This window comes from Ovis canadensis, chromosome 5 (assembly GCF_042477335.2).
Source record: "Ovis canadensis isolate MfBH-ARS-UI-01 breed Bighorn chromosome 5, ARS-UI_OviCan_v2, whole genome shotgun sequence".
NCBI lineage: Eukaryota > Metazoa > Chordata > Mammalia > Artiodactyla > Bovidae > Ovis > Ovis canadensis.
In genome coordinates, this window is record NC_091249.1 from 114494660 (window position 1) to 114521891 (window position 27232).

Here is a 27232-nt window from a genome sequence, read left to right on the forward strand (position 1 = left end):
CCTCTCTGTGATAACCAATAAAACTAGAATAGACCATGGGGAGATGCTTTGGAAAACAGCTACTTAGAAATTAAGGACCATTATTCTATACAATCCATGAAAAAAGCAGAAAAACAAAACTAAAATTATAAATTATCTATAAAGCGTTGGCAAGGCAAATATTTTAATAACAAAACCCATGAGACCCAGATAAAGCAGTATGCAGAGAAAAACTGATGGCCTTAAATACTGCATTGGAGAAGGAAATGGCAACCCACTCCAGTGTTCTTGCCTGGAGAATCCCAGGGATGGGGGAGCCTGGTGGGCTGCCGTCTATGGGGTCGCACAGAGTCGGACAGGACTGAAGTGACTTAGCAGCTGCAGTAGCAGCAGCATGAAAGTAAGTTTAAATAGATAATTCAACTTAAGAAAACAGCAGTTAAATCAGCAAAAAGAAAGATTAAAGATAGAAGCTGATATTTATAAAATAGGTCAAATAATAATATAAATGAAATAATAAACCACTTATTTGAATATCCATTAAAATGGATAAGCTCATGGCAAGCCTAACTAAAGACTAAAAACTACAAAAATTATATATTATTTGTAAGTATAAAGAAAACATTTTAGATATTATTTGTACCTCTGTTGGTATGTTTTATAATCTTGAGAAAATGGTGCTTTTCTAGAAAATAATTAGCTATCCAGATTGACCTAAAATATATTTAAAAACCTGAACAGACCACTAACTATAGAAGACACTGCTGCTTCTGCTAAGTCGCTTCAGTTGTGTCCTACTGTGCGACCCCAGAGATGGCAGCCCACCAGGCTCTTCTGTCCCTGGGATTCTCCAGGCAAGAACACTGGAGTGGGTCGCCATTTCCTTCTCCAATGCACGAAAGTGAAAAGTGAAAGTGAAGTTGCTCAGTTGTCTCCAACTTCGCGATCCCATGGACTGCAGCCCACCAGGCTCCTCCATCCATGGGATTTTCCAAGCTAGAAAGATAAAACAAAACAAAAACAAAAAAACATGTATACATACACACAAACTTTTAAAGGTAAGAATTATTTAACCAAGAATAGATTGAGAATGAGTAAAAACATGACAGAGAAAAGACTAACATGCCAAATACATAAAGCAGTCCCACAGACTACTGAGAAGGCAAGCCACCCGAAAGCAATGAAGGATATTAGTTTTAAATTAACAGAATGGAAAAGGCTTAAACCCTGTTAATCATCATAAAAAAGAATCATAAAACTAAAGAGAAAAAATACCATATTTTTAACTCATTAACATGGCAAAATATGTTAAAAAGAGCTATAATAGAGCTTATAAGGATTAAAAGACATGGGCAGGCTCATACATTGTTGGTGGAGAATGCATTGCCACAATCTTTTTAATAAAATTATCTGGCATTATCTTTTAAAGTAAAAATATTTGTATCCTTAAAATTGTGGGAGATCATTCTATAGAATATTATGCAATAAAGGGAAGTGTTAGTCACTCAGTCGTGTCTGACTCTTTGCGACCCCGTGGACTACAGCCCGCCAGCCTCCTCTGTTCATGAGATTCTCCAGGTAAGAATACTAGAGTGGGTAACCGTTCCCTTCTCCAGGGGATCTTCCTGAGCCAGGGATCGAACCCATGTCTCCTGCACTGTGGGCAGATTCTTTACTGTCTGAGCCACCAGGGAAGCCCTTAGAATATTATGCATTAAGTGTAAAACTAAGATGGGTCTGTTGTCTTACCTTAGAACAACTGTCACCGTGCATTAAGTGAGAGAAGCAAACTGCAGAGTCATGTGCAGAGTGTGACCCTGTCTTAATAAAAATAAATAATAAAATGTCTATATATATGGGTCTGTTTGGATATACGTTTTTGTACAAGCATGGAGGAAGTTGGAAAAAGGCACTGTAAACTTGTAAACGCTGGTTCCCTTGGAGAGGCAGTGGAGGAGTATGACAACAGATTTTCTAGTACATATCCAAATTATCTTATCATTAAAAGAACGTCTATTTTATAGTTGCTAAAATTTAACAGAGAAACAAACAGTATCACCAGGAAAAAGAATGCCAACAAAAAGAATCATCTACTTTCTTGGTATAAACCCCTAATATTCCAGAAATCTCTAGAGGGGTTTTCCACACAATGCCTCTAATTGATAAATTTTTAATTCCTATTTCTCTGCTTTGCAACAGTGCTGTTAAGAGAGCCTGATTAATGAAAGAATTTAGGAAATTTGGTACACGTTTAGAAACAAATAGAGCCAGATTTGTAGGGGGTCATTCTTCTATTATAGTCAGTCTGAAGATATTTGTGGAAAGCAACCATGCATATCTTTCCACATTAGCAAGAAAAGTGATGCTCTTTGCACTTATTAGCCCCCAGAAAAATCCTCTTTCTTCACTTATTTTCAGATTTATGTAGTCTGAATTAATATTTCAGTAACCCTATTGAAGAGGAACATTTGGAGCCATTCCACGTGAATGTTGTATTCTTTAAGCAGAAGTGCAGAACATACTCTTTCCAGGCACAGATTGCTTTTCACAGATAAGGTATTCTACTTAATCATGTATAAAGGGACAAATCTGATGTACACCTTTAAGGCATGGCTCTGTCTTAGCATGCAAAAGTCACCCCCTCCAACAAACCTCAGAGCATTTTTGAAGAGGAACATACATAAAAACAGGGAGTACATTGGCTCTGTATACTGCATCATCCTCCCAACTCAGCTAATACAGTATTAAATGAAAACAGTTGCCATGGCAACATCGATTTACAAAGGGCAAATGATGTTTCTGCAAGATTAGAGTATTTCCTCTCATGGATCTCAGAGGTGCACACAGTTAACACTTTAACACCCTTATTTAATAATTTTATGTAAGACTGAAAAAACTTTACTAGATTATTTTTAAATATTTTAATTCAGAAATAGAATCCAAAACAGAAAAGCTGCAGTCAAATTCAATGCAGGCAGAAAAATATCACTACAATATTTTAGTCTTTACTGTTTATGAAAATAAAAGTTTTTCATTTTGTGGTAAGCTGTACTGATCTATGGTTAATCATTTGCTTCCAGCTGAATTATCCTTTTGCTATGAGGATGCGAATTCTGTTTACCTTACTGTTTCTACAATTGATATTGTTAGCTATAATATTTAGCTTCCCCATTTTGGACATGTTAAAATACTACCTTCTTCTCCTTAATGTATTTTTCATAGATGCTAAGGCAGTATTCACAGATATTTTACTGGTGTGGTTTCATCTACTTGCCTTGAACTTTAAAGGCAGACACAGTAGATGCAGCAAAGAAGATACCTTGGTAGCCTGGGCAAATGCAAGAAAGAAGTGATTGTAGTGTGGTCAAACAAGTTTAGAAGTTAACAGATTGTCTCTGTATTGTTTTTCTGCAGTCATAACCGCTCCATAATACAAAATGGGGAAAATTGTGCTCAAGGGTGAGGAAATTAAGTTCCTGCCCTGAATAGTTCAGAGTTGAGAGTAAAAAATTTATCTTACTCAACATGAATTCTTTGACTCTGCTAGAGGTATATAGTGTTCTATCTTCTACCTAGAGTTTAGTTGATCAGCACAGGGAGCCTGAGTCTAGAAGCCCACGGCTGTTAGGCGTAAGGGGACTTTTAGTCCTTCAATCAATTGTAGCAGGAGTCAGTTGAAATAAATAAGGTACTTCACACAGTTACTGGCCACATTATTCTCTTTTCACTTCTGTTTGTGGTGACCTGAAAACCTTCTGCAATAGCCAAAGAAGTTTGAAGTGCCACTGCAGCAAATAAAAGCCAAATCTAGCACTCTTTTAATGCTTCCAAGTGTGCTGCCATTGGAAGACTCCATGTCACTTATTTCCTCACTTCCCACAACATGTATTCCCCAAGACTAAAAAAAAAAAACCATGTCAGTTGTCCAAAAAAAATTGACAAATATATGAGTCCAAGCTTGTTTTCTTGTATTTTTAAAATAAAATGTCTAAAACCTATGTATTATGGTCTAATACATTTGCAAACTTGTGAATCACTATGTTATGAAGGAGGACATGAATTAAATGGAATGATTGAGAGTCTTCATTGTGATGTCAATTCAAGAAATCATTGATTTAGAATGAGTTTTTTAAAGTATATTTGAAGCTAATAATGAAATCCAAGCGTATTATTGAAAATATATAAGTATTAGTAGAGTTAACTCAGGCATATATAAAATTTTATAGAAATTTTGCTCAAATATTGAAATGTAAACAAGATTGAAATGATTTTTCCAACTCTTCCTTTTCTAAATATCTGTCTGCCAAACCATTTTCTGAATTCATTTTTAAACATAAACTAAAGTTTTATAAAATAATCTAACCAACATTTTATTATATTTTATAAAATAATCATTGTAATACTCATGTACAGCAGTCACTATAATGCACCTAACCTATTGTGTAATGCAAATGAATAAACGAGCCTCGTTAGCCAGCCATTATTTACAGTATTACTTTTGTGGGCCTGGGGGAGAAATCTGAATTCCATCTGACTATTAATCACTAGAGGAACAAATCTCCATTTCATGACTCTTCACTGAAACATCATCTCCACCTGCATCTTTCTTGAGATAGACTGTCAAGTTCCTTAAGAGGAAAGACTTACCTGTCTTGTTCATCATTCTGTTCCCTGAGCCTAAAAATGATGCTGTGTTCCAATAAAGATTATTTGATTAATTTTTTTAGAAAGGAGGGAAATTATCTTCATATCAAGAATATTTCCTGTTCTGCCCCAGTATTCCTAAGCATGTGCTTGGACACACACACTCACATACACACACACACACACACACCAGTGGCTGTAGCATTTTGGGTGTCTCTGTGTGCGCACACACACACACACACACACCAGTGGCTGTAGCATTTTGGGTGTCTACACACACACACACACACACCAGTGGCTGTAGCATTTTGGGTGTCTCTGCACGCATACACACACACACACACACACACACACCAGTGGCTGTAGCATTTTGGGTTTCTCCACACACACACACACACACACACACACGTGGCTGTAGCATTTTGGGTGTCTCCGCATGGATCATGACTTAGGAGTCCTCTGCTGCTGTGCTTTTCATATGGAAGAAATATTCTGAGCTTCAATGTTTTCATTTTAACTACTACCTAACTTTTTATTCCTGCATGATATTTTCATTTCTGTCAGCTTATTTGAGATATAATTTACCTAAAAATTCACCAATTTTAAGTCTACAACTTGATGAATGCTGGCAAATAATATGCAGTTGTGTAACTGCCAGGAAGACATGATAAAGGACGTTTGTTTCACCCCAGGCATTCCCTCATGTCCCGTCGTTCCCCCCATGCCTTTCCTCATCCCCATCCTGTATCCCCTGGGAACTGCTGATGGTTCCATCACTGGTTTAGCCTTTTATAGATATACATGTAGATGTAACGCAACAGTGTGTTTGGTGTCTGGCTTCTTTCGCTTAGCATGCTGCTTTTGTGATTCACCCACGACATTGTGTTTATCAGTAGCTCATTTTTATTGCAAGTCGTAGTTGTGGGGAAGTCTGGGCTCGAGTTCAGGCAAGACTGGCTCTAGATCTCGTGCTCTTAAACCATTCCATTATCTTATTGCTGTTTTTCATTCCATGCGATTTTCTTAATCGTCTCTGGTCATGCTGTTCTCCTATTCAGAAATCTTCAACAACTCCTTATTCTAATCAAATACATTTCCTAGTCCTTTTTTTTTTTTTCAATTCTCTGCCCTGTGGTCCCCATCTGAATCACTTTTCTTATTTCCTGCTTTTCTTTTTTCTGAGTTCCCTATTTCCTACCACACTCAGCCTATTTATTATTCCCACCAATAGATGCCTTTGAATCTGCTGAGGTTATTCTTTCTGCTTATTGTAATTTGTTTGCCCTGAATCTTTCACCTATTTGTGTGTGTGTAATTTCCATTTTATTGTCCTTTCATAGTAACCAATATTTCTTTCAGTCTTTAAGGACTTGGATCCTTACATGGGCTTTGGTGGAGGACATGGGGCTGCACCCAGAGGTCTGAATCAGGGTGCAGGTGTTCGATCCTTCCGGGCTTCCCAAGAGTGATTCCTGACTACTTTGCTGTGAATGGCACAACTCAGGCAGTAATGTAGTTTCACACACAGCTTGGGAAGCACATGGGCATCAAAAACACTCACTTCAGAAATGTCCCTGATGGCTGCGGCCTCTACGATGTTCCTAATGAGGAACTTCTTAATGGCCCTATCCTTGGGCACGTGTCGGGCACAGCTGGTGCAGCAAGTAGGCTGCACGTGGCCATGGCCCTTTTTGGCATGACCTTTGTTCCTTCTTTTCTTGGTCATCTTGGGAGTGCAGAGGTGAGAGCGGCCTTCTTCACGTAGTGAAATCTTGCCTCATTAAAGTACAGAATCTGGGTCCCTTTCCCCATGAACCTGACTGGTCTCCTCAGAGAGATCTGGTCTAGTGCTACCATAATTTATACTGTTCTGATAAACCTATTGCATTGTCACTTGCTGTGATTCATTCTCATGTTTTAAATCTGTTCTGCTTAGAGAAAGGCTCTCTGAAACTAATGACTGCATCTTATTCAATCTTGGTGCATATTTTTGTCAGTTAATGCTCATGCTGAGCAAACAAATATAATCTACATTGAAATGAAGCCAGCTCATACCTCTCCTACAGACAAGGTATTATTTTCACAGTGTTTTATATCATGTCTTGCACATGAAAGGTACCCAGTGAATATTTGTTGATTAGTAGATCTTCCTTGATTCTGTACCTGTTTTCTTCTGCTCCTGGGGACACATAGGAAAGCAAGTGGGGTGATGACTCCTATGATATACTAAGTGTTGTCTGCCTAGCTAAGGCTATATGCCCAATTCCATGCAGAGTGCCTAATAAATATTTATGAAGAATGGGCTGTGTTCTTCAGTCAAGGCACAGAGCACATTGGCAGGTACAGACTGATTCGGTAGTTAAATATCTCATCTCCTTGCTTAAAATGGTTGGAACCACATTAGACTGTTTTACCTCCTTAGTGGTCTGTATTCTAGGTATCTACGATTCTTTTCATTTCTTCTTTTGCTCTGTCTTCCAGATTTTTGCCTCTTTGTCCTGAGCCAGTGGCTTTCTTTATTCCCTGTCCTTCTCCATTCCTGGGTCCTTGCTGGGTCCTTGCCGTGCTCGCTCTCCCCTCCCTGTTTGCCCTGGGTAACGCCTTCCCAGCTTTCAGGTCTCCACCTAAGCCTCGTTCTCTTGGAGGACCTTTCCTAACCACCCCCTCTGTCTCTCCTCCCCACTCCTGCCTTTCAGAGAGCTGTCATAGCTCCCACAGCTCCACCTGCCTCTGTTTCAGAATATCCTCACAACTGCGATTTTTACCTTTGCTCATGTCGTTATTCCATTCATACTTTTCTTTCCTCATCAGACTGAAGACTATGTAAGAGAAGGAAACACATCTGTCTTTGCTCACCGTTGTATCCTCCAGGTCTCGTCCAGGTCACTAACGGAAGCCTCAGCATCCATTTGTGGGATAGACAGACTGTGAACGCATGGCTGGAGAATGAGTGGATTTCCACTGCCACTCCCCCATGAACAGTAGTTGCTGTCTAGTCCCTAAATCGTGTCTGCTTCTTTTGTGACCTCATGGACTGTAACCCGCCAGGCTCCTCTTTCCATGGAATTTCCAAGGCAATAGTACTGGATCAGTTTGCCATTTTCTGCCCCGGGGGATTTTCCCAACCCAGGGATGAACCTGCGTCTCCTGCATTGCAGATGGATTCTTTTGCTAGTGAGCCACCAGGGAAGCCCCTTCTTGTTACAGACTTTACCTGATTTGGTAGCAGCCATCTCTGGGTTTGGTTCCAGACTCCACTGGCATCCCCCTCCCACTGTATCCTCATTGCTCATTCTCAGTTCCATCCGAGTGTTCTTCCTAAATGACTACACTCATGGTTTTATGCCCCACATCTCAACTCATTCATCTTGACTGACGTCACATCTAAACAGATCAAATCTAAGTTCTCATCATCACCCAAGCTCTTTTATTATCTGGCTTAATTCAGATTTACCCAACTTCCTTTTTCAGATTTCCCTAAAATGTCACCTTTGTGCCTGTTTGTCCATTCACCAGCTTATTTCTGCTTCCACCACGCTTACTCCCCTCTCTGGGTTTTGTTCAAATGCAATTTTTTAGCTCAGGTCCTCTTCTTACCTTTGTTTATCTGACGTCTTCCCCTTTGGAGAGACTCTACTTCTCTGCCCAGGGCCTCTCAGATGCTAAGAGAAGACTTGGTCACTTCGTTTTGTTTCTGAGCTTCTGTTTGAGCATTTTTTAATGTGTTAAGAAATGCCGAAGCACCTGCATTGTATAATACGTGCTCCACTGGCCTCTCTCAGTGTGCTTTCCACTCCAGCCTCCTCTGGGCGACGGAACTCTATGGGTGCCACCCATAGGCTCCTTTGCTCTCTGGCTTCTCTGGCTCTCAGCCTTCAGTCAGTAGGAGGAACTGCCAAAGATGGGAAAGCAATAGGATGACATCAGAGTATTTATTTTCTTGGTTCCTATTCTTTATTTGATATTTGTTTTTCTTTATTTATTTGTTTGGCTGTGCCTGGTCTTAGTGGTGGCATGTAGGATCTAGTTCCCTGACCAAGGATGGAACTGAGACACTCTGCTTTGACAGCATGGAATCTTAGCCACTGGACCACCAGGAAAGTCCCCAGTTCCTTCTCTGTTGAGCAAGTGACTAGCGTTCTCTCCCTATGTCATAACTATGTCATCTCCTATGGTAACAATTTTTGGATTTGGAGACTCTCCTTCTTGACTCATACATCTTTGAGTGGTAACAGCTTCAGTTCAGTTCAGTCACTCAGTCGTGTCCTCCTCTTTGCGACCCAGTGAATCACAGCACACCAGACCTCCCTGCCCATCACCAACTCCCGGAGTTCACCCAAACTCATGTGCATTGAGTCAGTGATGCAATCCAGCCATCTCATCCTGTGTTGTCCCCTTCTCCTCCTGCCCCCAATCCCTCCCAGCATCAGGGTCTTTCCCAATGAGTCAACTCTTCGCATGAGGTGGCCAGAGTATTGGAGTTTCAGCTTCAGCATCAGTCCTTCCAATGAACACCCAGGACTGGTCTCATTTAGGATGAACTAGTTGGATCTCCTTGCAGTCCAAGGGACTCTCAAGAGTCTTCTCCAAAACCACAGTTCAAAAGCATCAATTCTTCAGTGCTCAGCTTTCTTCACAGTCCAACTCTCACATCCAAACGTGACCACTGAAAAAACCATAGCCTTGACTAGACAGACCTTTGTTGGCAAAGTAATATCTCTGCTTTTTAATATGCTGTCTAGTTTGGTCATAACTTTCCTTCCAAGGAGTAAGCGTCTTTTGAATTTCATGGCTGCAATCACCATCTGCAGTGATTTTGGAGCCCCCAAAAATAAAGTCTGACACTGTTTCCACTGTTTCCCCATCTATTTCCCATGAAATAATGGGTAACAGCTTCAGTTCAGTTCAGTCACTCAATCGTGTCTGACTCTTTGCGACCCCATGAACTGCAGCACACCAGGCCTCCCAGTCCATCACCAACTCCCGGAGTTCACTCAAACTCATCCATCGAGTTGGTGATGCCATCTCATTCTCTGTCATTCCCTTCTCCTCCTGCCCCCAATCCCTCCCAGCATCAGAGTCTTTTCCAATAAGTCAACTCTTTGCATCAGGAGGCCAGAGTATTGGAGTTTCAGCTTCAGCATCAGTTCTTCCAATGAACACCCAGGACTGGTCTCATTTAGGATGGACTAGCTGGATCTCCTTGCAGTCCCAGGGACTCGCAAGAGTCTTCTCCAGCAGCACAGTTCAAAGGCATCAGTTCTTCGGCACTCAGCTTTCTTCACAGTCCAACTCTCACATCCATACATGACCACTGGAAAAACCATAGCCTTGACTAGACAGACCTTTGTTGGCAAAGTAATATCTCTCCTTTTTAATATGCTATCTAGGTTGGTCATAACTTTCCTTCCAAGGAGTAAGTGTCTTTTAATTTCATGGCTGCAATTACCATCTGCAGTGATTTTGGAGCCCCCAGAAATAAAGTCTGACACTGTTTCCACTCTTTCCCCATCTATTTGCCATGAAGTGATAGGACCAGATGCCATGATCTTCCTTTTCTGAATGTTTAACTTCAAGCCAACTTTTTCACTCTCCTCTTTCACGTTCATCAAGCTTAGTGCTTTATAAATTCTAGGGTATTTCAACCTACCTTACATACTTCTCTTCACCCAGCCAGCGGCTGTGTCCTTGGTTCTTTGGCTCTTCAGTTGCCCTCTTAATTTGTACCCTCTGTTTCCTAAGGGGATCTTGGCTGATATATCTTAAGTAGTAAACACAGAAAAGGAATACTTCCATTGTAGAAATGATGCCATGCCACCTGCCCTATACAGTGCCATTCACAAGAAAATGGCAAGATCTGTAAAATATTTTAAGTGTGTGCATTACAAGTGTTAAAATCTGAACATGAGTTAAAAGGTGTAAGATAAGTATGCCCTTGTTATCTTGTCTGTATCCCCCACTTTCTGCTTAATCATGTTAGTAGTGAGGAACCTCTCAGTATTAGGCCCAGCCAAGGGACCCATCTGGGACCAGATCATCCTTTCTTTGAACTATTGTCACTCATCAGCCCTTAACCCAAAGCTCAGTTCAGTTCAGTCGCTCAGTCGTGTCCTACTCTTTGCAACCCCATGGACTGCTGCATGCCAGGCTTCCCTGTCCACACCAACTCCTGGAGTTTACTCAGCACTTCACTATTTCCTAGTGGTGAGCTTTGTTTCCTTCATTAGATTCTAAGAAAAGAGCTTTTCCTTTCAAATGTTATCTCCCAGGAGTAAAATATATAGAATCAGTTTGCTGGCTGTTACATTAATTGGTTGGTAGGTTGGACAAACTGTATCTTCTAGTTTTAAGCATTTAAATAGAAAATTTCTAATATATACAGAATTGTTGAGCTTGTATAATGCGTCCCCATGTACCCATCAGTGGTTATCAGCACATGGTCATTCTTGTTTTATCCATAGTCCTCTACTTGATTCCTCCCCAATGCGCGTGCACACACACACACACACACACTGAATTATTTTCAGGTATCTCCTAGACATCATTTCATTTCATAGTACTTTGTTATGTATTTTCAAAAGGTGAATACTTCATTTTTAAATGTAATCACAATCACCATTATTACCATTATATCACCAAGTATCTAGTCAGCATCAAGTTTCTTTGATAGTGTATATTTTTAAATGTAGGTTTGTTTGCATCAGAATTCAAATGTGGTCCACATGGTAAATCTTAATCCTGTCTCTTTTAGGAATCTTGAGATTCCATTTGTCTCTTTTTTTTTTCCTTTAGGGTACTTGTCCTAAAGGGTTTCCTACATTCTAGGATTTGCTGACTGCATCACTCAAGTATCATTTAACATGTCCCTCTGACTTTTGTTTGCTTATACTGATACAGCCAAAGGCTTGAGCAGATTTATGTTAGGGTTTTGGCAAGAATATTTCATAGGTGATGTTATATAGTACCAACAGAAAGCATATAATGTCTGATTGTCTCTCTTCTTACGATGTTATTCTTATTAAGTTAGGAATTGTGAGATTGATTAATTCACTGTAGAGTTACCTATCAACCTTTCATCTATGGTTTTAGCAACCGTGGATATTTATCATTGCCTGGGTTCATTAGAAGTCACATATCATGAGTATTCTAATTCTGTCATTCCTCTGGAATTTGTCATTGGAAATATTTCTATAAAAAGAAAGTTTACCCCGTAAACTATTCGATCACTCTTGAATTCAGTTTATATTGTTTATAGTTTATATTCTATAAACTGCTGGATACAGAAGAGTAAGTTTTCCTTTCGCATCAACTAAGGGCCACTGACTAGATAAACCTAATTATACATTGATGATAATTTAGGGTTACTTAGTTTTATCGTACTTATCATGCTGTATGTTTATATGAGTATGTGTATCTGAGAAAATATAAGAAAACAAAGCTGAATTTCATTGTAAAACATTGAATTTACTTTTTCATTTGTGTTAAGAAGTTTCCAAACTGGCTTAAAGAAGGATGCACTGAAGTGCTGTATTTATGTCTATAATGTAAAATGAACTGATGATAAGTAAAAACATATTTGGAAAATGGACATTTGCAGTTTCTACAGCTGTTTGCTTCATTATAATAATAAGCCCATTAGCTTTATGACAGGTGTTCACCCCAGGGAGTTTCAGTGCAAAGAGAAGTCAACCTTTGTAGCATCATTCCTTGTCTTGAATTATTAATATTGTCTCTCAATGGAAGTTGGAAAATTACAGTGGTTAAATTGGGTTCAAAAAAGCAGGAATAAAATTCTTGAAGGGAAAAAATGAGTCAATGCTCTGGAGCTATTTTTGTAGAAATAGGTCCTTTATGAAAGGTTATTAGTGATGTAGCATGGCAAAATTCAACAAACTAATTCGGCCAACATTCGCTGCAGACCTAGTGCTAATGCCAGGTTGTCTTTGGGAATACAAATAAGAATAAGTCAGGGTTTCAGCTCTGAAACACAGTCCAATAGCAGGAGACAGACTAGCAAACAGGGAGCCTTATTGTAATGGCCTGATGTTGAAATAGAGGTTTATGAAGTCAAAGGGAAAAGCAGAGAACATTCCAAAGAATATTTTTATATTTGATTATATAGTTCCTCTTAGCAGTTCAAGGCAAGGATGCAAATCTGTTGTAATGTTTTCTTTATGAGTTGTAAGTCTAAGGAAAATGAATAAGTCACGGAATTGCTACTTGGTGGGGAGAAGCAGAATGGCTTGATCGTTATATTTAAATATATGACTTCATCCATAAACATAAGTACCCTCCGCTGGTTATACCTGTTATTCCGAAGAAAGGAGTTCAGTTTTCAGAAGGCACAGTTGCCTTTATTTAATTTAGATTTGAACTAGCTTTCCATGTCTCATTTCCCTCGAGATCGTCAGGCTTGCCAAACTGGGAGTTTGTATTTTATCCATTTGTGATCCCTAAATCTAAATGCCTTGTCGCATCTAGTTAAGAGATGTAGCAGAAAATGTCCAATTGAAAATGCAGTTTTGACCTAGTTATTTTATTAGACAGTAAGACAGGGTTCCAAATATTCTGAACCATTGCAGATTAATATGTTGAAATGGACCAAGTTGCCCACAGATGATCTACTTCTAGTTAAATTTAGAATTTTGAAGGCTTTGTTTTTGCTTTCAGAAATGTGTTTGTCAGGACATATTGGTTGCCTAGCCCACATACATCTCCTCCCTTTCTTGCTAACAGAACCCCAGTTTTGTTCCAGCATTGGCCTCCCTTAGCCCAGAAAATGAATCTTGATTAGGCTTCCTTGCAACCGATTGGTTTAGAGACGGGCCTGTGACACAGTTCTGGCCATTTAGATGTGAAGGGGCTTCTGCTGGAGGTGAAGTGCTTTGGGGAAAGTTTTGCTTTTGAAAAGGACTTTAAGGAAGAGATTCTCCCTCTGCTGGCCTTGGGGAACTGCTCTGTGAGACTGTGATACTGGAAGCTGCTGCAACCCATCTTGTGACCATGAGGAAAGAATTTTACAGATAGAAAGCAATATATTGAATATGGCAAAGCTGGAAGATGGAAAGAACCTAGCTCCTGGATGATATTGTTGAGCTGCTGCATGAGATAACCATTCTTACATCTGTCCTACTTCTGGACTTATTACGTGAAAGCCTACAATCTCTGTTAGCTTAAGCCATTGGTCTTCTGTCATTTGCAGATTTATTCTTAGTGATGATTAGCATTTGATTAGACCTCCTACATGTGACTCAGGTGGCATATATTTGATTTACTATGGCCTTTGTGATATGTCCTGATGACTGTATGCTCAGTTCACTCTAAGGGAAAAAGGGTTTTCTCGTGTGTGTTGCTGTATTGCTTTCCTAAAAATCTTTGTACCAATTTTAAGTGCCACAATAAAATGAAAAAAACTAATCATCTTTCAGGCCAAAAATTCTGCTGATAGGTAGCATGAGTACATAAAAATACTTGAGCTTTATAAGATGATTTGCATATTTTACATCTTTTCTTCTTCAAGAAACTTATCAGTCAGTCTTAACACTTTGCTGATACCAGTTATCAGTGCATAACAAAAAGTAAAAATACAATTAATACATTAATTTATAAATTATTACTTGCTTATGTGTGAAGCAGTCTCAGTTTGCACTCTAGTCTTCAAGTATGCAAAGAAAATAGAATTTTAATTTTTAAAGTTGATCTTACCTTTTTCAGCCCCTGCCTGACCCTCTGGGTTGCAAGGGAAGAAAGCCTTAATAGTATCAATTGAAGGTATCCCACTCTCTTTGGGGTGAAGACAATCTGCTCAACTTTTGATTAGGCTGTTTCCCCTCCTCCCTTTTTCATTTGTGAGGGTAATATCTTGAGTGTACAGGAAAGGGTTGATCTTATATGAATGGCGTTGGACAGTGAGAGAACCCAGATGAACAGGGCCTATGGACTCTGTTCCTTTTATTGGTGTGAGCTCTGCCACCTCATCTGTGACTGTGAAATCAATTTCTCCTTAACCAGACACTTTCTTTTATCTCCTCCTCCTGCCTGGAAGGGTAGTCTGCTATGTCATGTTTTCTCTTGTCTTAGCTAGCGCTAGCCCTGCCCTGTTTCTTGGAGCCATGATAACAGAATGGCTGCTAGAGAAGCAGATGTGGTTTATTTCGAAGAGGAGTGTGAATCAGTTAGTCGGTTCATTCACTCAGTCGTGTCTAATGCTTTATGACCCCGTGGACCACAGCATGCCAGGCCTCCCTGTCCATCACCAACTCCTGGAGTTTACTCAAACTCATGTGCATTGAGTCAGTGATGCCATCCAACCATCTCATCCTCTGTCCTCCCCTTCTCCTCCTCCCTTCAATCTTTCCCAGCATCAGGGTTTTTACAGATGAGTCAGTTCTTCACATCAGGTGGCCAAAGTATTGGAGTTTCAGCTTCAGCCTCAGTCCCTCCAATGAATATTTCCTTTGACTGATTTCCTTTAGGATGGACTGGTTGGATCTCCTTGCAGTCCAAGGGACTCTCAAAAGTCTTCTCCAACACCACAGTTCAAAAGCATCAATTCTTCGGCACTCAGCTTTCTTTATAGTCCCACTCTCATATCCATACATGACTACTGGAAAAGATAGGCAAATATTAATGAGATAACTATGGCAAGATGTATGAGAGCAGACCCCAAAAGAACAGAAATTGTGAATACCACTTTGGTATCTGATGGAAACTGTGGATACCACTTTGGTGATTCATTTTAAACTTTAGGAGAGTAGAATACAACTCATTTAATAAATGAGCTGACAGAGCCGTCCAAGTCTAGAGCTTCTCTTTCACCTCGCTCTCTTGTGCCCAGATCAGATGTAAACCACTTAGTAAGAAATCCGGTGTTTGGGGGATAGTGATTGGGAAGCCCTTTTTTGTTCTGCAGCATCTCCAAACAGATTGGATAGAGTCAGTTCCCAACCATCTGTGCCAAAGGGGAGAAACATGCAGGGGAGCAGTTAGGTTGGCAAAAGGTTCAGAAAATGGACTGCTTTCATATTACAGGAAATGTAGTGAAAAGCATGAACCACTGGCTTTAAGCTGGGGGGAGATGAGTGTTCAGGTCCGCAGCAACGCCTGTTCAGAGCAGGAGTTTCCTCTCACGTAACCCCCTGGCAACCAGGAAGCCAACCAGGATGCAGCCATTGTCACCACCTGTTGTGCTTGGGAGATTAATTATAGCCCATTATTAGTGTGCTCCCTTTGCTTCCTCTTAAATGAAAGCGTGTGAGCGCTCCAAGACAGATGTTCCCTCACCAAAATATATTTTTTTCCTTCCTTGTTTGCTTGCACAGATTTGTAATTCCCACAGAAAAGTTCTTGCCAGGAAAGAAGCTTCCATTGGAACTACTTGGCATTGAGAATCTTGTCATCGTCAGCCCAGTGTGATTATAGTTTAAAAATGCAAATGGGATTCTGGGATAAATCAACTGAAGGATAAAATTCATAAGAAAAAGTGATGTTGTATAAAATCCTAATTAGGTGGCATCTGTAATATAGGTTTCAGTTCAGCTTTTCTTAAACTGTATGTTTATTGCCAGCCAGCCAAAGAGGAAGGTACATACAGAATTCAACCAATATTTATTTATAAAGCTTCCAATATATGCCAGGTGTTATTCTAAATACTTAGGATGCTAGCAGACATTATTACAACAAGATTGTGTTGTAGATTGTTGTGAAATTGAAAGTCGCTCAGTTGTGTCTGACTCTTTGCAACCCCATGGATTATACAGTCCATGGAATTCTCCAGGTCAGATTACTGGAGTGGATAGCCTTTCCCTTCTCCAGAGGATCTTCCCGACCCAGGGATCGAACCCAGGTCTCGTGCACTGCAGGCGGATTCTTCACCAGCAGAGCCACCAAGGGAAGCCCTTTACAATAAGATTGTGTTGTAGATTGAGACAAACATCCAAAAAGTTGGTGAGGATGGAGCATAGCTTAGATGGTAAGGAACAAAGTAGAGAATTTTGGAAAGCACTCTCTATTTAGTCATTTGGGAGTGTTTTAACATAAACTCTGGTTATTCTGCCAGAGCCTACTAAGTCGAGAACATATATCTCATTTATATGGTAAGAGAAAGACATTAGGAAAAGGAAAATTAGAATAGCCTGCATTCAAAAGTGAGAGTTTAAGGAATTTTATCTGTAATTAAGTGTCTTTAAATTCTGATGTCAGAGAGGTAGATTTTTTTAAGCCTGAATTTTTGACACCAGAAAAATTATACTTGCTTTGCCCACTTTTCTTTTGCCTGAGCTTTCTTTTATTCTAGGAAAACATTGACAGTACAAACACCACTGAGTCAGTATAAACTGACTTTGCATGTATTAAAATTGCTTTGGGAAATAGCAGTTTGATTCTATTATCTGTCTGGATCAATTAAAAAGAGGCCAGTTAGACAAGAAAGCTTTCTCTTTCTCTCGTAACCAAAATTCTTGTCTAACAGGCCTGATCACTTTCTGTACTTTTCTCTTGTTGGCCTGACAGCTCTGGTGTCAGCTCCTGAGGTTTTCTCTACTACTTTGCAGAATTCAAGCTATTTGAATGCTAATAGGTACTATGTAAAAATATAGGGCTTAATGGGTCCTATGTAGCTTGTCTCCATCAGATTTAAACTGTGCATGGTCTGAGTTAGGAGGGATACTACCTGCTCTGTGGGTAATCACTCTAAGGCAGAGAGTCACCGTTGCCACCATGAGATGGTTGCCCTGCTTTGGTTATTGTCACAAAGGATACCTGAGGAAAGTTACCAGACACCTAGTTCACAGTATAACATTTCTAAGGCCCACTACCAGAGAACAACCAACTTGCAAATAGCCACAGATACAAGCAAAAGGGCCATATTCAGGTGAAGCTCGGTCATGTTGTCTGTTTCTACATCTGTTGTATCATCACAGTGCATAGTCTCCTTTAGAAAGTAGTCTGCGGGGATTCTTTAAGCCTGAACAATAAAAGGCGCGTGAGGATATTATCCAAACAGGATCAAGTGATTGTGCTCAACACTCGAATCTGAATGGTACCTCTGGTTTCCCAAAACAAAAATTACTGGTTTTATGTGAATAGTTTTCATGTGCAATAATATACAGGTGGTTTTGTCTGTCCCATGTTAATTTACATAAGGAGCTAATTTTATTAACTACTTGTTCTGTAGACTACACTGCGTCTCTGTCTCACAAATGACTAAATCAAAATAAAGAACATTTTGTTCTTAAATGTTGTAAGCGAAGTGTTACTGATCTCTGTTGTCTATGTGAGACCTCTTGGCTTAAGATGGGTAATAATAGAATAGAATGGGAGTTCTTTAGTAATAAGTGTTTTCCTTCTTTTTCATTTCTACCACACTACCCTCTTTTGTCAGGAAAATGTGCTTTTCTTGGATAGTTCCCAACAGCAGCAGTAAAGAGGCATCAGCAATATCATATCCCTCCCGATTCAGATTTGGCTGATGTGCCATAAAAGATAGCAAGGGGAGACATGGCTATGTACATTCACGTTATCTCTCTCTTTTTGTGCATCTGAGCCTTATGTGAGCAGTCTGAATCTGCAGTATTTTACAGATAGTCCCCTGGCACGGAGCGCAGATACAGCGTTCTTCCTACAGACTGAAAAAGAGGACTCGTGATGATGATGTATGGAAAATTGTGAACGGTTGCACTGGTAGTTTAGGTTGAGTTATAGAAGCATCCTTTCTAGGACAGTGTGTTCAAATGAAAAAAACTATTATAATGGCAGTTAGGTGCTGTATTTGTGTCTCCAGAATGTTCGAAAGTGTTGGGGAGAAACATTGATCTGAATTACGTGTCGGTTTTCAAATTGCTTTACCTTACGAAAACAAAATGATGACAAAATTAAATAGTTGTGGCTGTAGTTCGCCGCAGTTTGTCAATAAGCTCTCATGAAATGTTTGCAGGTACTCTTGAAAATTTAGAGGACTTGGGCTAAAACTTCTTAAATTTTATTTCTTTGATTTCTTTACTTATCCCATTAATCAAATGAACAACGACACTGTGTCTGAGAACTGACATTGCCTTTTCAAACATTAGAGCGATTTGAAAAACAACCTTTTTGATAGCTATCTTTCTGTAGTGGAAAGAGAAGTGCTTTAGTAAACTGGGGTCAAATTCTATTTTGTAAGTTTCTTAAGAATTATTGCTTTTTAATTGCAAGTGACCTTCTTGAACTTCAGTTTTCTCATCTTTATTTATTTACTTGCTGGCCATACTGCATGTCTCGTGGGATCTTCGTTTCCCTTCTGTAGATCGAACCCAGGCCCTTGGCAGTGAAAGTACAGAGTCCTAACTACTGGACCACCACAGAATTCCCTCCATCTTTACAGTAATGTCTGTAATGCCTACCTGGTGATGTTATCATGATAAATCATTATGATGGAAGGTTCTATTAACAGAGTGAAGTTAGAAGGCTCAATAAATGTTCTACCTTTTACAAGGTATCATATGCTAAGTACTGATCATATGTTTAAATCAGTTGAATATTTTGTAATGTTGAATGATAGAGATTGTGGGGTCTATTTACCTGATCAGAATACTGTTAGATATCATTTTTGGTGTTCATCCTGAAAAATATCACAATTGGTTACTTGTATCACTGATATAATAATTTTATCAGTTTGAGAGATGTATCAATACAGTTTTTTTTTAAATATTGTTCCCTCACGAGGGTTTGCTTTAAAAAAAAAAGTTTCTCATCAGAGAGTTGGTTGTAGATAACTATGTGATTACATGTCAGTGTGGTCTTAAACTGACCACTCACTGCTTACAGCCTAGAGTTGAAAGTACTATCCATTCTTGGTGACCTGCTATAGAAATTATCCTATATTGTTGAAACAGTATTTTGTAATCACCTAAATAATCTTTCTCATCCCCTTATGATAAGCTTATAGTAGTTTGGCAAAGGCCATTGTCTAATCCATTCTTAAAGAAATTACATATCTTATAAAAAAGTTCCTCATTTATTTAAGAAGAGTCTTAAATTTTATTTAAAATATAGGACTTGCTACTGCTGCTGCTAAGTCGCTTCAGTTGTGTCTGACTCTGTGCGACCCCATAGACAGCAGCCTATCAGGCTCCGCCATCCATGGGATTTTCCAGGCAAGAGTACTGGAGTGGGGTGCCATTGCCTTCTCCGAAAATATAGGACTTAGTCTCATAGAAAAATGGAGATACGAAGGTTGAAAGACTCCCCAGAATCACAGTTTAACAGGGTTAAAACTTCATGGCAAGCAAGTGACAAGAAAGATGCGTAGTTATTTCTAATCATCTGGAAGACATACATTTGAAGATTTTTAGTCCTAATTCTGACCCTGATTACTTGGCTTTAAGTGGATCGATAACCTTTCTGTGAAAGTCTTCATTTCTATTGAAAAGGTGCAGTGCCTATTAGACCTCCTCACAGCATAATTGTGAGAAGAAAATAAAGTAACACAAAAGCGTGCTTACTTTTATACTCAGCCGCCCTAAGGGAGACAGACCTTGAAGATCTGGCTTCTCCCATTGAACCATGTAAGTGACCCTTAGGAACATTTCTTCAAAGAACTTGAGCTTTCAACTTAATTCTAGGAACCAAACTGTGGCATCAGAATACTTCACAACAAAATCACTGATACTTTTTATAGTTGCAGAGAGAAGAATAATTATTTTTCTGTTATTCTTTGTTCTATTGAGCTGTGATCTTCAGAGCTTTCAGCTGAAGGCTAATTATTGATCTGATACACATTGTACTTTTTAATGTGCTCATTCTAAAAAAAAGAAGAGTCTTACCTTTTTTCTAACAGAATTATTCTTTATCTTGAAAATGGGGCATATGATGGAGCATGGTAGACCATTGATGCAGTGTCTAATATAGACTCTCCAAAAATAATTTTGTAGGGTACTGTTTATTCTGTGGAGGACCTTTGTCATCTTTTCTCTCTTTTAAAAAAAGAAACCTCACTTTAACACAATAGAAAAGAAACATTTGAAATCTGAACACATTCTTATTATTAGGGAAGCTCTAAGCAAGAAATAAAAATCTGTATAAGAAAGACATTCTCTAGCTATTCAGTCATTTAAAATTATGGAACTGATGATAAGGATGATAAGAGCAAGAATTACTTGTGGTTCTTATCCATTTTGAGTATAAATAGTAGTTCTGTTTATTCTGTATCAGTCCATCCTAAAGGAAATCAGTCCTGAATATTCATTGGAAGGAGTGATGCTGAAGCTGAAACTCCAATACTTTGACCGCCTGATACGAAGAACTGACTCATTTGGAAAGACCCTGATGATGGGAAAGATTGAAGGCGGGAGGAGAAGGGGAAGACAGAGGATGAGATGGTTGGATGGCATCACTGACTCCGTGGACATGAGTTTGGGTGGACTCCGGGTGTTGGTGATGGACAGCGAGGCCTGGCATGCTGCAGTCCATGGGGTTGCAAAGAGTGGGACACGACTGAGCGACTGTACTGAACTGAACTGACTGAACCATTATTAGTTACATCTAATTAGTTAGTTTATTAGTTTTTTGTTTTTAATCGAAAGAACCAACTTGCTGAATTTGACATACCTGTCTACTCCTGTAACTTGTCTATTCCAAAAACAGCTTGAGGGTGGCTTATGATAAAATCAAAGGTAAAATAAAACCCCCAAATTAGAAGTTCAAATTTAAAAGAACTTCTCTTTGGTTTGCTTTTCATTGCAAGCTTTGGTTCCTTTCTTGTTATAAGTGTTTACTTAGCGACTTTAAATTTACTTTTGATTGGCATTCGCTTCTAAGTCATTGATTGTTTGTATCGCTTTGAGTGACCTGTAGTGCCTAAGGCACTCTGCTTGTGTTCAGATCCCAGCTTCTTCACTCGTTAATGCACATGGTCACTGGTTAAAGTGGGAAGGATAGTTTTGTTTTGTTTTTCAGTAAAAACTATTGCAAATAAGGAAGGAGGTCCAGCGTGAGTTGAGTTCAACTTCGCTGCAATGAAAAGGAAAGCCCCTGAGGGGGCTAAGGTGGTTAGTCCAGGTGACTAGCCCATCTGGATTTGTTGATTGGCACGTCTCCAGAGGAAAAGCCAAGTGGTCCGATCGTTATGACAGGAGGCAGTGATGTAAATTAGGGCAAGGCAGCCAGCGGCCGAAAACTGGGGCGGAATTATCTCCTTGATGTGAAAAGACAGTTCTGGGTGGAAGATTTACAATGCACAGAGGCAGAGGAAGGATTTACAGTCGCCAGCCTTCTAAAGTAACTGCACTGAAAGGGATCCAGGGGTCGATCTGCATACTGCTAGGTTTTGGCTAGAGTGATTGGTAGTTACCTAGACCTTGGTCTGCCTCATCTGTGAAATGAGGATAATAGTAGCACTTGTATCGTGGGAATGTTTTAAGGATGGAAGGAGTTATACAGTACATGTAAAGTGCTTCGAGCAGTGCTTGCTCATAAAGCTCTCAACAGATGCTAGTCACTACTCCTACTATCTTTAAAGGAGTATCTCTGTATCGCATTAGGGCTTCCCAGGTGGCACTCGGGGTGAAGAATCCACCTGCCAATGCAGCGGACCTGGGTTTGATCCCTGGCTCAGGAAGATCCCGTGGAGGAGGAAATTGCAACCCACTTCAGTATTCTTGCCTGGAGAAATCCCATGGGCAGAGGAGCTCTGACGGGCTACAGTCCATGGGGATTGCACAGAGCCAGAAACAGCTGAGCACGCACACACCTATCGTATTGGATTGTTTTTGTTATTAAATGGTATAATACACATAAACCATTGAGAACCATGCCTGGCACATAAGAAGAATTCAGTAACTGTTGGCTGGAAGTAGTAGCAGCAGCAGCTATGTGTGTGTGTTAGTCGCTCGGTCGTGTCCTACTCTTTGCAATCCTGTGGACTGTAGTCCGCCAGGCTCCTCTGTCCATGGGATTCTCCAGGCAAGAATACTGGAGTGGGTTGCCATTCTCTTCTCCAGGGGATCTTCCCAACCCAGGGATCAAACCCAGGTCTCCCGCATTGTGGGCAGATTCATTACTGTCTGAGCCACCAGGAAAGCCCATAACAGCAATGATAGTAGCCACTAATATCTTTCAGTCCTGAAATAGTCATAGCTCAGGATGATCAAATAGAAGGGAATCTTGAGTTTATTACTATTTCTGTTAGAACAGAATAGGTCTATTTATAACATTAGTAATTCAAAGATAGGAAAATATTCATGAGTAATCTTGTATGTGACTGTAAGATCTTTAAGCATTATTAATATTTTGCTAGTATATTTCTTAAGTTCTGGATACAGAAGCTACATCTCCAGCATTTATGTGGCTTAACCTTCTTGCTGTGAAGCCTTCAACATCTCCCAGCCTGTTTCCTTCTAACCAAAATAAAAGTGAACCTACGTAATAATAAAGCCTGTTAAGAAATGAAGCAGTTTGTTCAACTAGAAGAAATAGTGTATACAAAAGTAATGATAAAGACTGAATCGTATTTCTGTAATTTTTATAATTTTAAGATATTTCTTTGATGTGTATTTGAATCTCCTTGCAACACAGAAGTGAAAAAAGAGGTTCAAATTTCACAGTTGTGGCGCTGACCAGTAGGTTTAAAGAAACTCAGATGATCTCTGTCCATGTTTGTGGAGTCTCTTGATTCCACCACTGTGCAGTAATAATCCATAAAGTATGAGTTATTAAATGGGTTCAGTCTCTATTTGTATTGGGTATATTACCAATCACAGCACATAGTTCACTGCATATGGATTCATTAAGAAAGTGAATGCACGGATCAACAGATCCCCATTATCCTTACTTCGCAGTTTTTATCAATAAAATCTTATTCTCAGTATATTTAATAGTGGAAAATAGCAACTTAGATAAGAGACTGATAACTGGAAAAGAAAGAATAACTTGAATTAACGTTGATTTCTTCTACGTAAAAATTTTAAAGGGAGAACAACCAAATATATGTATTAAAACCACTCTTTATTCACAGTGTCTTTGAAATTAATATTTTAATTCTGTTTAATAATTTAATAAAATAATTCTGGAAATTAAATATTTAATTATGCATATAGCAAAGAAGGTCAAAATTAATTCCTACATCTTAAAATCAAATGCATTGAAATATTTTACTGTTTCTGTAGAAGTGTTTAAAATGTTGCCTTTTAACTGTGACAGTACTAGAAATATTACTCATAAATTTATTTTAATAAATAGGATTTAGCATCATTTTACAAATAGGATTATATATGGGATTTTATAAGTAGCATTTAGAAGAGAGTCATAGAAAAATGTTTAGAGTACCTGAGTTCTAGACTTAGCCCTTGCATTCACCTGGCACTCGACATTTGACAGATAACCTCACCTCACTGGACCAGTAGTCCTTTTTCAGTCACAGAGCCCATGCTTTTACAAGTTATTTCTTCTTCATTAGCAGCAGTTTAATTTGAATTTGTGTCCTTCTTTCTTTCACAGTCTGATACGTACTTCTGCATGTCAGTGCGTTTGCCAACGGATGAGGAAGCCTTCGTGAGTAAGTGTGAATCGGATGGTGCAGGGGGGTGGGCCATGGGAGGAAAGGCAGCTATTTGAGATCAGTGAAAGCTTCTCTTTGATGGTTATGAGTGCATTAATCTTCTACTGTCAGTTTCTGAAACGCGTTGATAATGCCTAATACGGAAACACTAGTAGAGAGCCACTGAGGCAAGCCTACGAACTGTATCTGGAGAGACTCAGGAGGAATGGTGGTTAAGGGGCTGCATGCAGACGTCAGTGGCCGCAAGTACCACGTGACCCACTTATAGAGGACTGGCTTTCTGTCTGTGGCTGGATGCTTCATTCCGCACCACTCAGTGGACCCCCTATTTGCCTGCTGGTTCATGCTGTAAATCGACTGCACTGAGATCAGCATTGGGGGATGTAAGATTTTACCTGTCTGACAGGGGGATGGGTAGGAAGGGATGGAAGAAGCAGAGAATAAGAGAAGGAAGAGCAGGAGGGAGGGAGAGGGGGAGGACAGACTCTGCTGTCTGTAGAGTCAGAGGACACTTAAATGACAGCTCCTTCCCCAGCCGAGCCTTTCAGTCAGGCGGGAAATGTGACCGAGCACCATCTGTTTTCATCTGGGTAGTTTTAATTTAAACATGCTTCATGACAGACTTTCAACTGTTTGGGGAAGATGTGTGATTGGCAAATTATTCATGGATTTGCTCCCCTTGCCTTACTTTTCTGTTTTGAAAAGTTGATTCTGAAGAGAAAGTGCTGGTAATGAGAGTTTGTACTTTGGTGCCTTGAAACTAACCTTCAAGTGGACTGTCTGAAATGGCGATTATGTGAATCACAAAATGTGTATAGTAGCCTTGGGGCCATCGGAGGATGAACTTTCACGAGGCATTCTTCACAGAAAAATATATTACAGATCTTCAAAGCCAGAACAATGTGCATCAGTTTTGTTTTTTTTTCACATAATTTAGTGGTAGTCACAACAGAAAATACAGCCTGTATCAACACTCTCTAAACAAAACTTGCTCTATAATTAATTCCTAGAAATAAGTCAGACCTTGGAAAGCTGAGCATTGCCTGACTGACATTCCTTTGTGTAATCTTTGAATATTATTAGGAAGAAAGTTAGAAAGTTGGTGCTTCTAGATCCTGAACTTTAAAAGGGACAAAAGTAAGTTTCTGATTGTCATGCTTTGAGTAACACTAGGGCTTCCCTGGCGGCTCAGACGCTAAAGAGTCCGCCTACGGTGCGGGAGACCTGGGTTCGATCCCTGGATCGGGAAGATCCCCTGGAGAAGGAAATGCCAACCCACTCCAGTATTCATGCCTGGAAAATCGCATGGAGCCTGGTGGGCTACAGTCCCTGGGGTTGCAAAGAGTCGGACACGACTGAGTGACTTCACTTCACTTCACTTCACTTCACTTCACTTCACTTCAAAAGTGGTTTAGGATATAAATTCATAATTAAAGTACTAACAGTAAAGCTTTCTTCAATCATATCCACATATTTGACAGCCTAGGAGAAAATAATGTTTGCTAATAAAAAGAAACTGTACCTGAAGTTTTTCTTTACTAATTTTGTATTTTCTTTGTCCGAGTTTGGAGTAGACTTGATTGCTCCTGTTTTTGAGGAGAAGGCCATTCCACATGCCTATGTAAATATGTTAGTCGTGTTTTAGAGCAGTAGTACGAGTTTCACATTAATAGGTTCTTGGTTTGTTTCTGGAGGTAGTGGTAAATGATGTCAGAGCTGGTGACTCGAAGGCCTATAAATATATATCCTGGAATGTGTTATTGCACCCCTAATAGAAATGTGTTTACTTTCACGTAACTTAAAGTTGAAAGTACAAGTCAGTATATTCAGTCAAGAAAAATATTCACAGGAAACACATAAAGGGCTATATTAGAACCAGGGCATTAAATGTTTGTCTATTTTTCTTAGGCAACTTGAAGGATCTTATGAGAATTATAACTACCAGGTTGGCCAAAAAGTTCTTTTGGGTTTTCCATCAGGTGTTAATGAAAAACCCAAATGAACATTTTGGCCAATGCAATATCTTCAGTATTTCTTCTTTATTGCTGGGAGGACTGCATGAAGACTAATCATTTTGTCACCTGTTCAAAACATGATTATCTTCAGTGTTAATCCTTTCATTTACCACCCCCAGGAGATTTTTGGTTGCCATTGTTTATATAATTCAGCAACCACAGAAGTTCAGGTGTAGGCAAAATAGAACTGGAAAACTGAAAACCAAAGAGAAGTACCAATTATTTATATATTTGCATGTGTAATCTCATTAATTCTTAGGATGACACTGTCGGCTGTCCTGTTTCTATAGAGAAACGGAGATAGGAACGTCTGTGTCTGTGGTTTAATCAGGTCTTGGGACAATAGTGGTCCTGTTAAAGGAATACTTGTTCCTAGAGTCAACCCGCCACCAGCCATCATTTACTGAGGACTTGCCAGACACTACGCCACTGAAAACTACGCATATTTAAGCTATTTTACAGAAGAAGCAAGAGGTCAGAGAGCTTAAGGAGCATGCCCAAGCCTTTTACTGTATGTGTGCTGCTTCCCTGAAAGCCATTCAGATCATAATAGAGGTAGGTGTGGGGATGATGACGCAGGGAATAAAGGAGAGAAGTTGTCAAGCGGATAGAAGGAGCTGAAATACAGCAGAAGCGCATCGCTGTCTTCCTCACATGAGAAACAAGTATTCCGTAATTCCTTACTGGGGATACTCTGGGCAGTTCTGCAAAAAAGGTAAACTGCAAACTGTCTTACAAAATAAAACCCAATACACATGAAGATGTAAAGATTTGGAGAAGGAAAAGGGCTTATATGTTGGAAGGGTAATTATACATAATGTATCCTAATTCCCAAAGTGAAAGGTAATACTTGTGGGGTAACCAAGGCTTTTCCATGAATGAAACTTTGGCCTTTTTGTGGGTTGTCTGAAATTCTGGGTCTCAGGGCACCTTATCATAAGATTAAATGTGATTAAAAATGAAGATTTGTAAAGACCTATAAAACTTTGTTCATTTAAGACACTTTTAAAAATATTTTGTATTTATATATTTAATATAGTTTATTTTCATGTTATATATTTTA

General features: G+C 39.4%; 1 protein-coding gene and 1 pseudogene across 46 annotated transcripts in view; one reads left to right on the top strand and one right to left on the bottom strand.

Annotated features, from left to right (window-relative positions):
* The window catches only part of PAM (peptidylglycine alpha-amidating monooxygenase), a 323041-nt gene that overhangs the window by 164289 nt on the left and 131520 nt on the right, over positions 1–27232 (top strand). For all 46 annotated transcript variants that reach the window (XM_069590225.1, XM_069590236.1, XM_069590190.1 and 43 more), the window contains one exon: positions 24094–24151. In XM_069590225.1, the coding sequence (XP_069446326.1) occupies positions 24094–24151 (58 nt within the window). The remainder of the gene's footprint in view (positions 1–24093; positions 24152–27232) is intronic.
* LOC138931546 (small ribosomal subunit protein eS26 pseudogene) lies at positions 6050–6349 on the bottom strand (annotated as a pseudogene).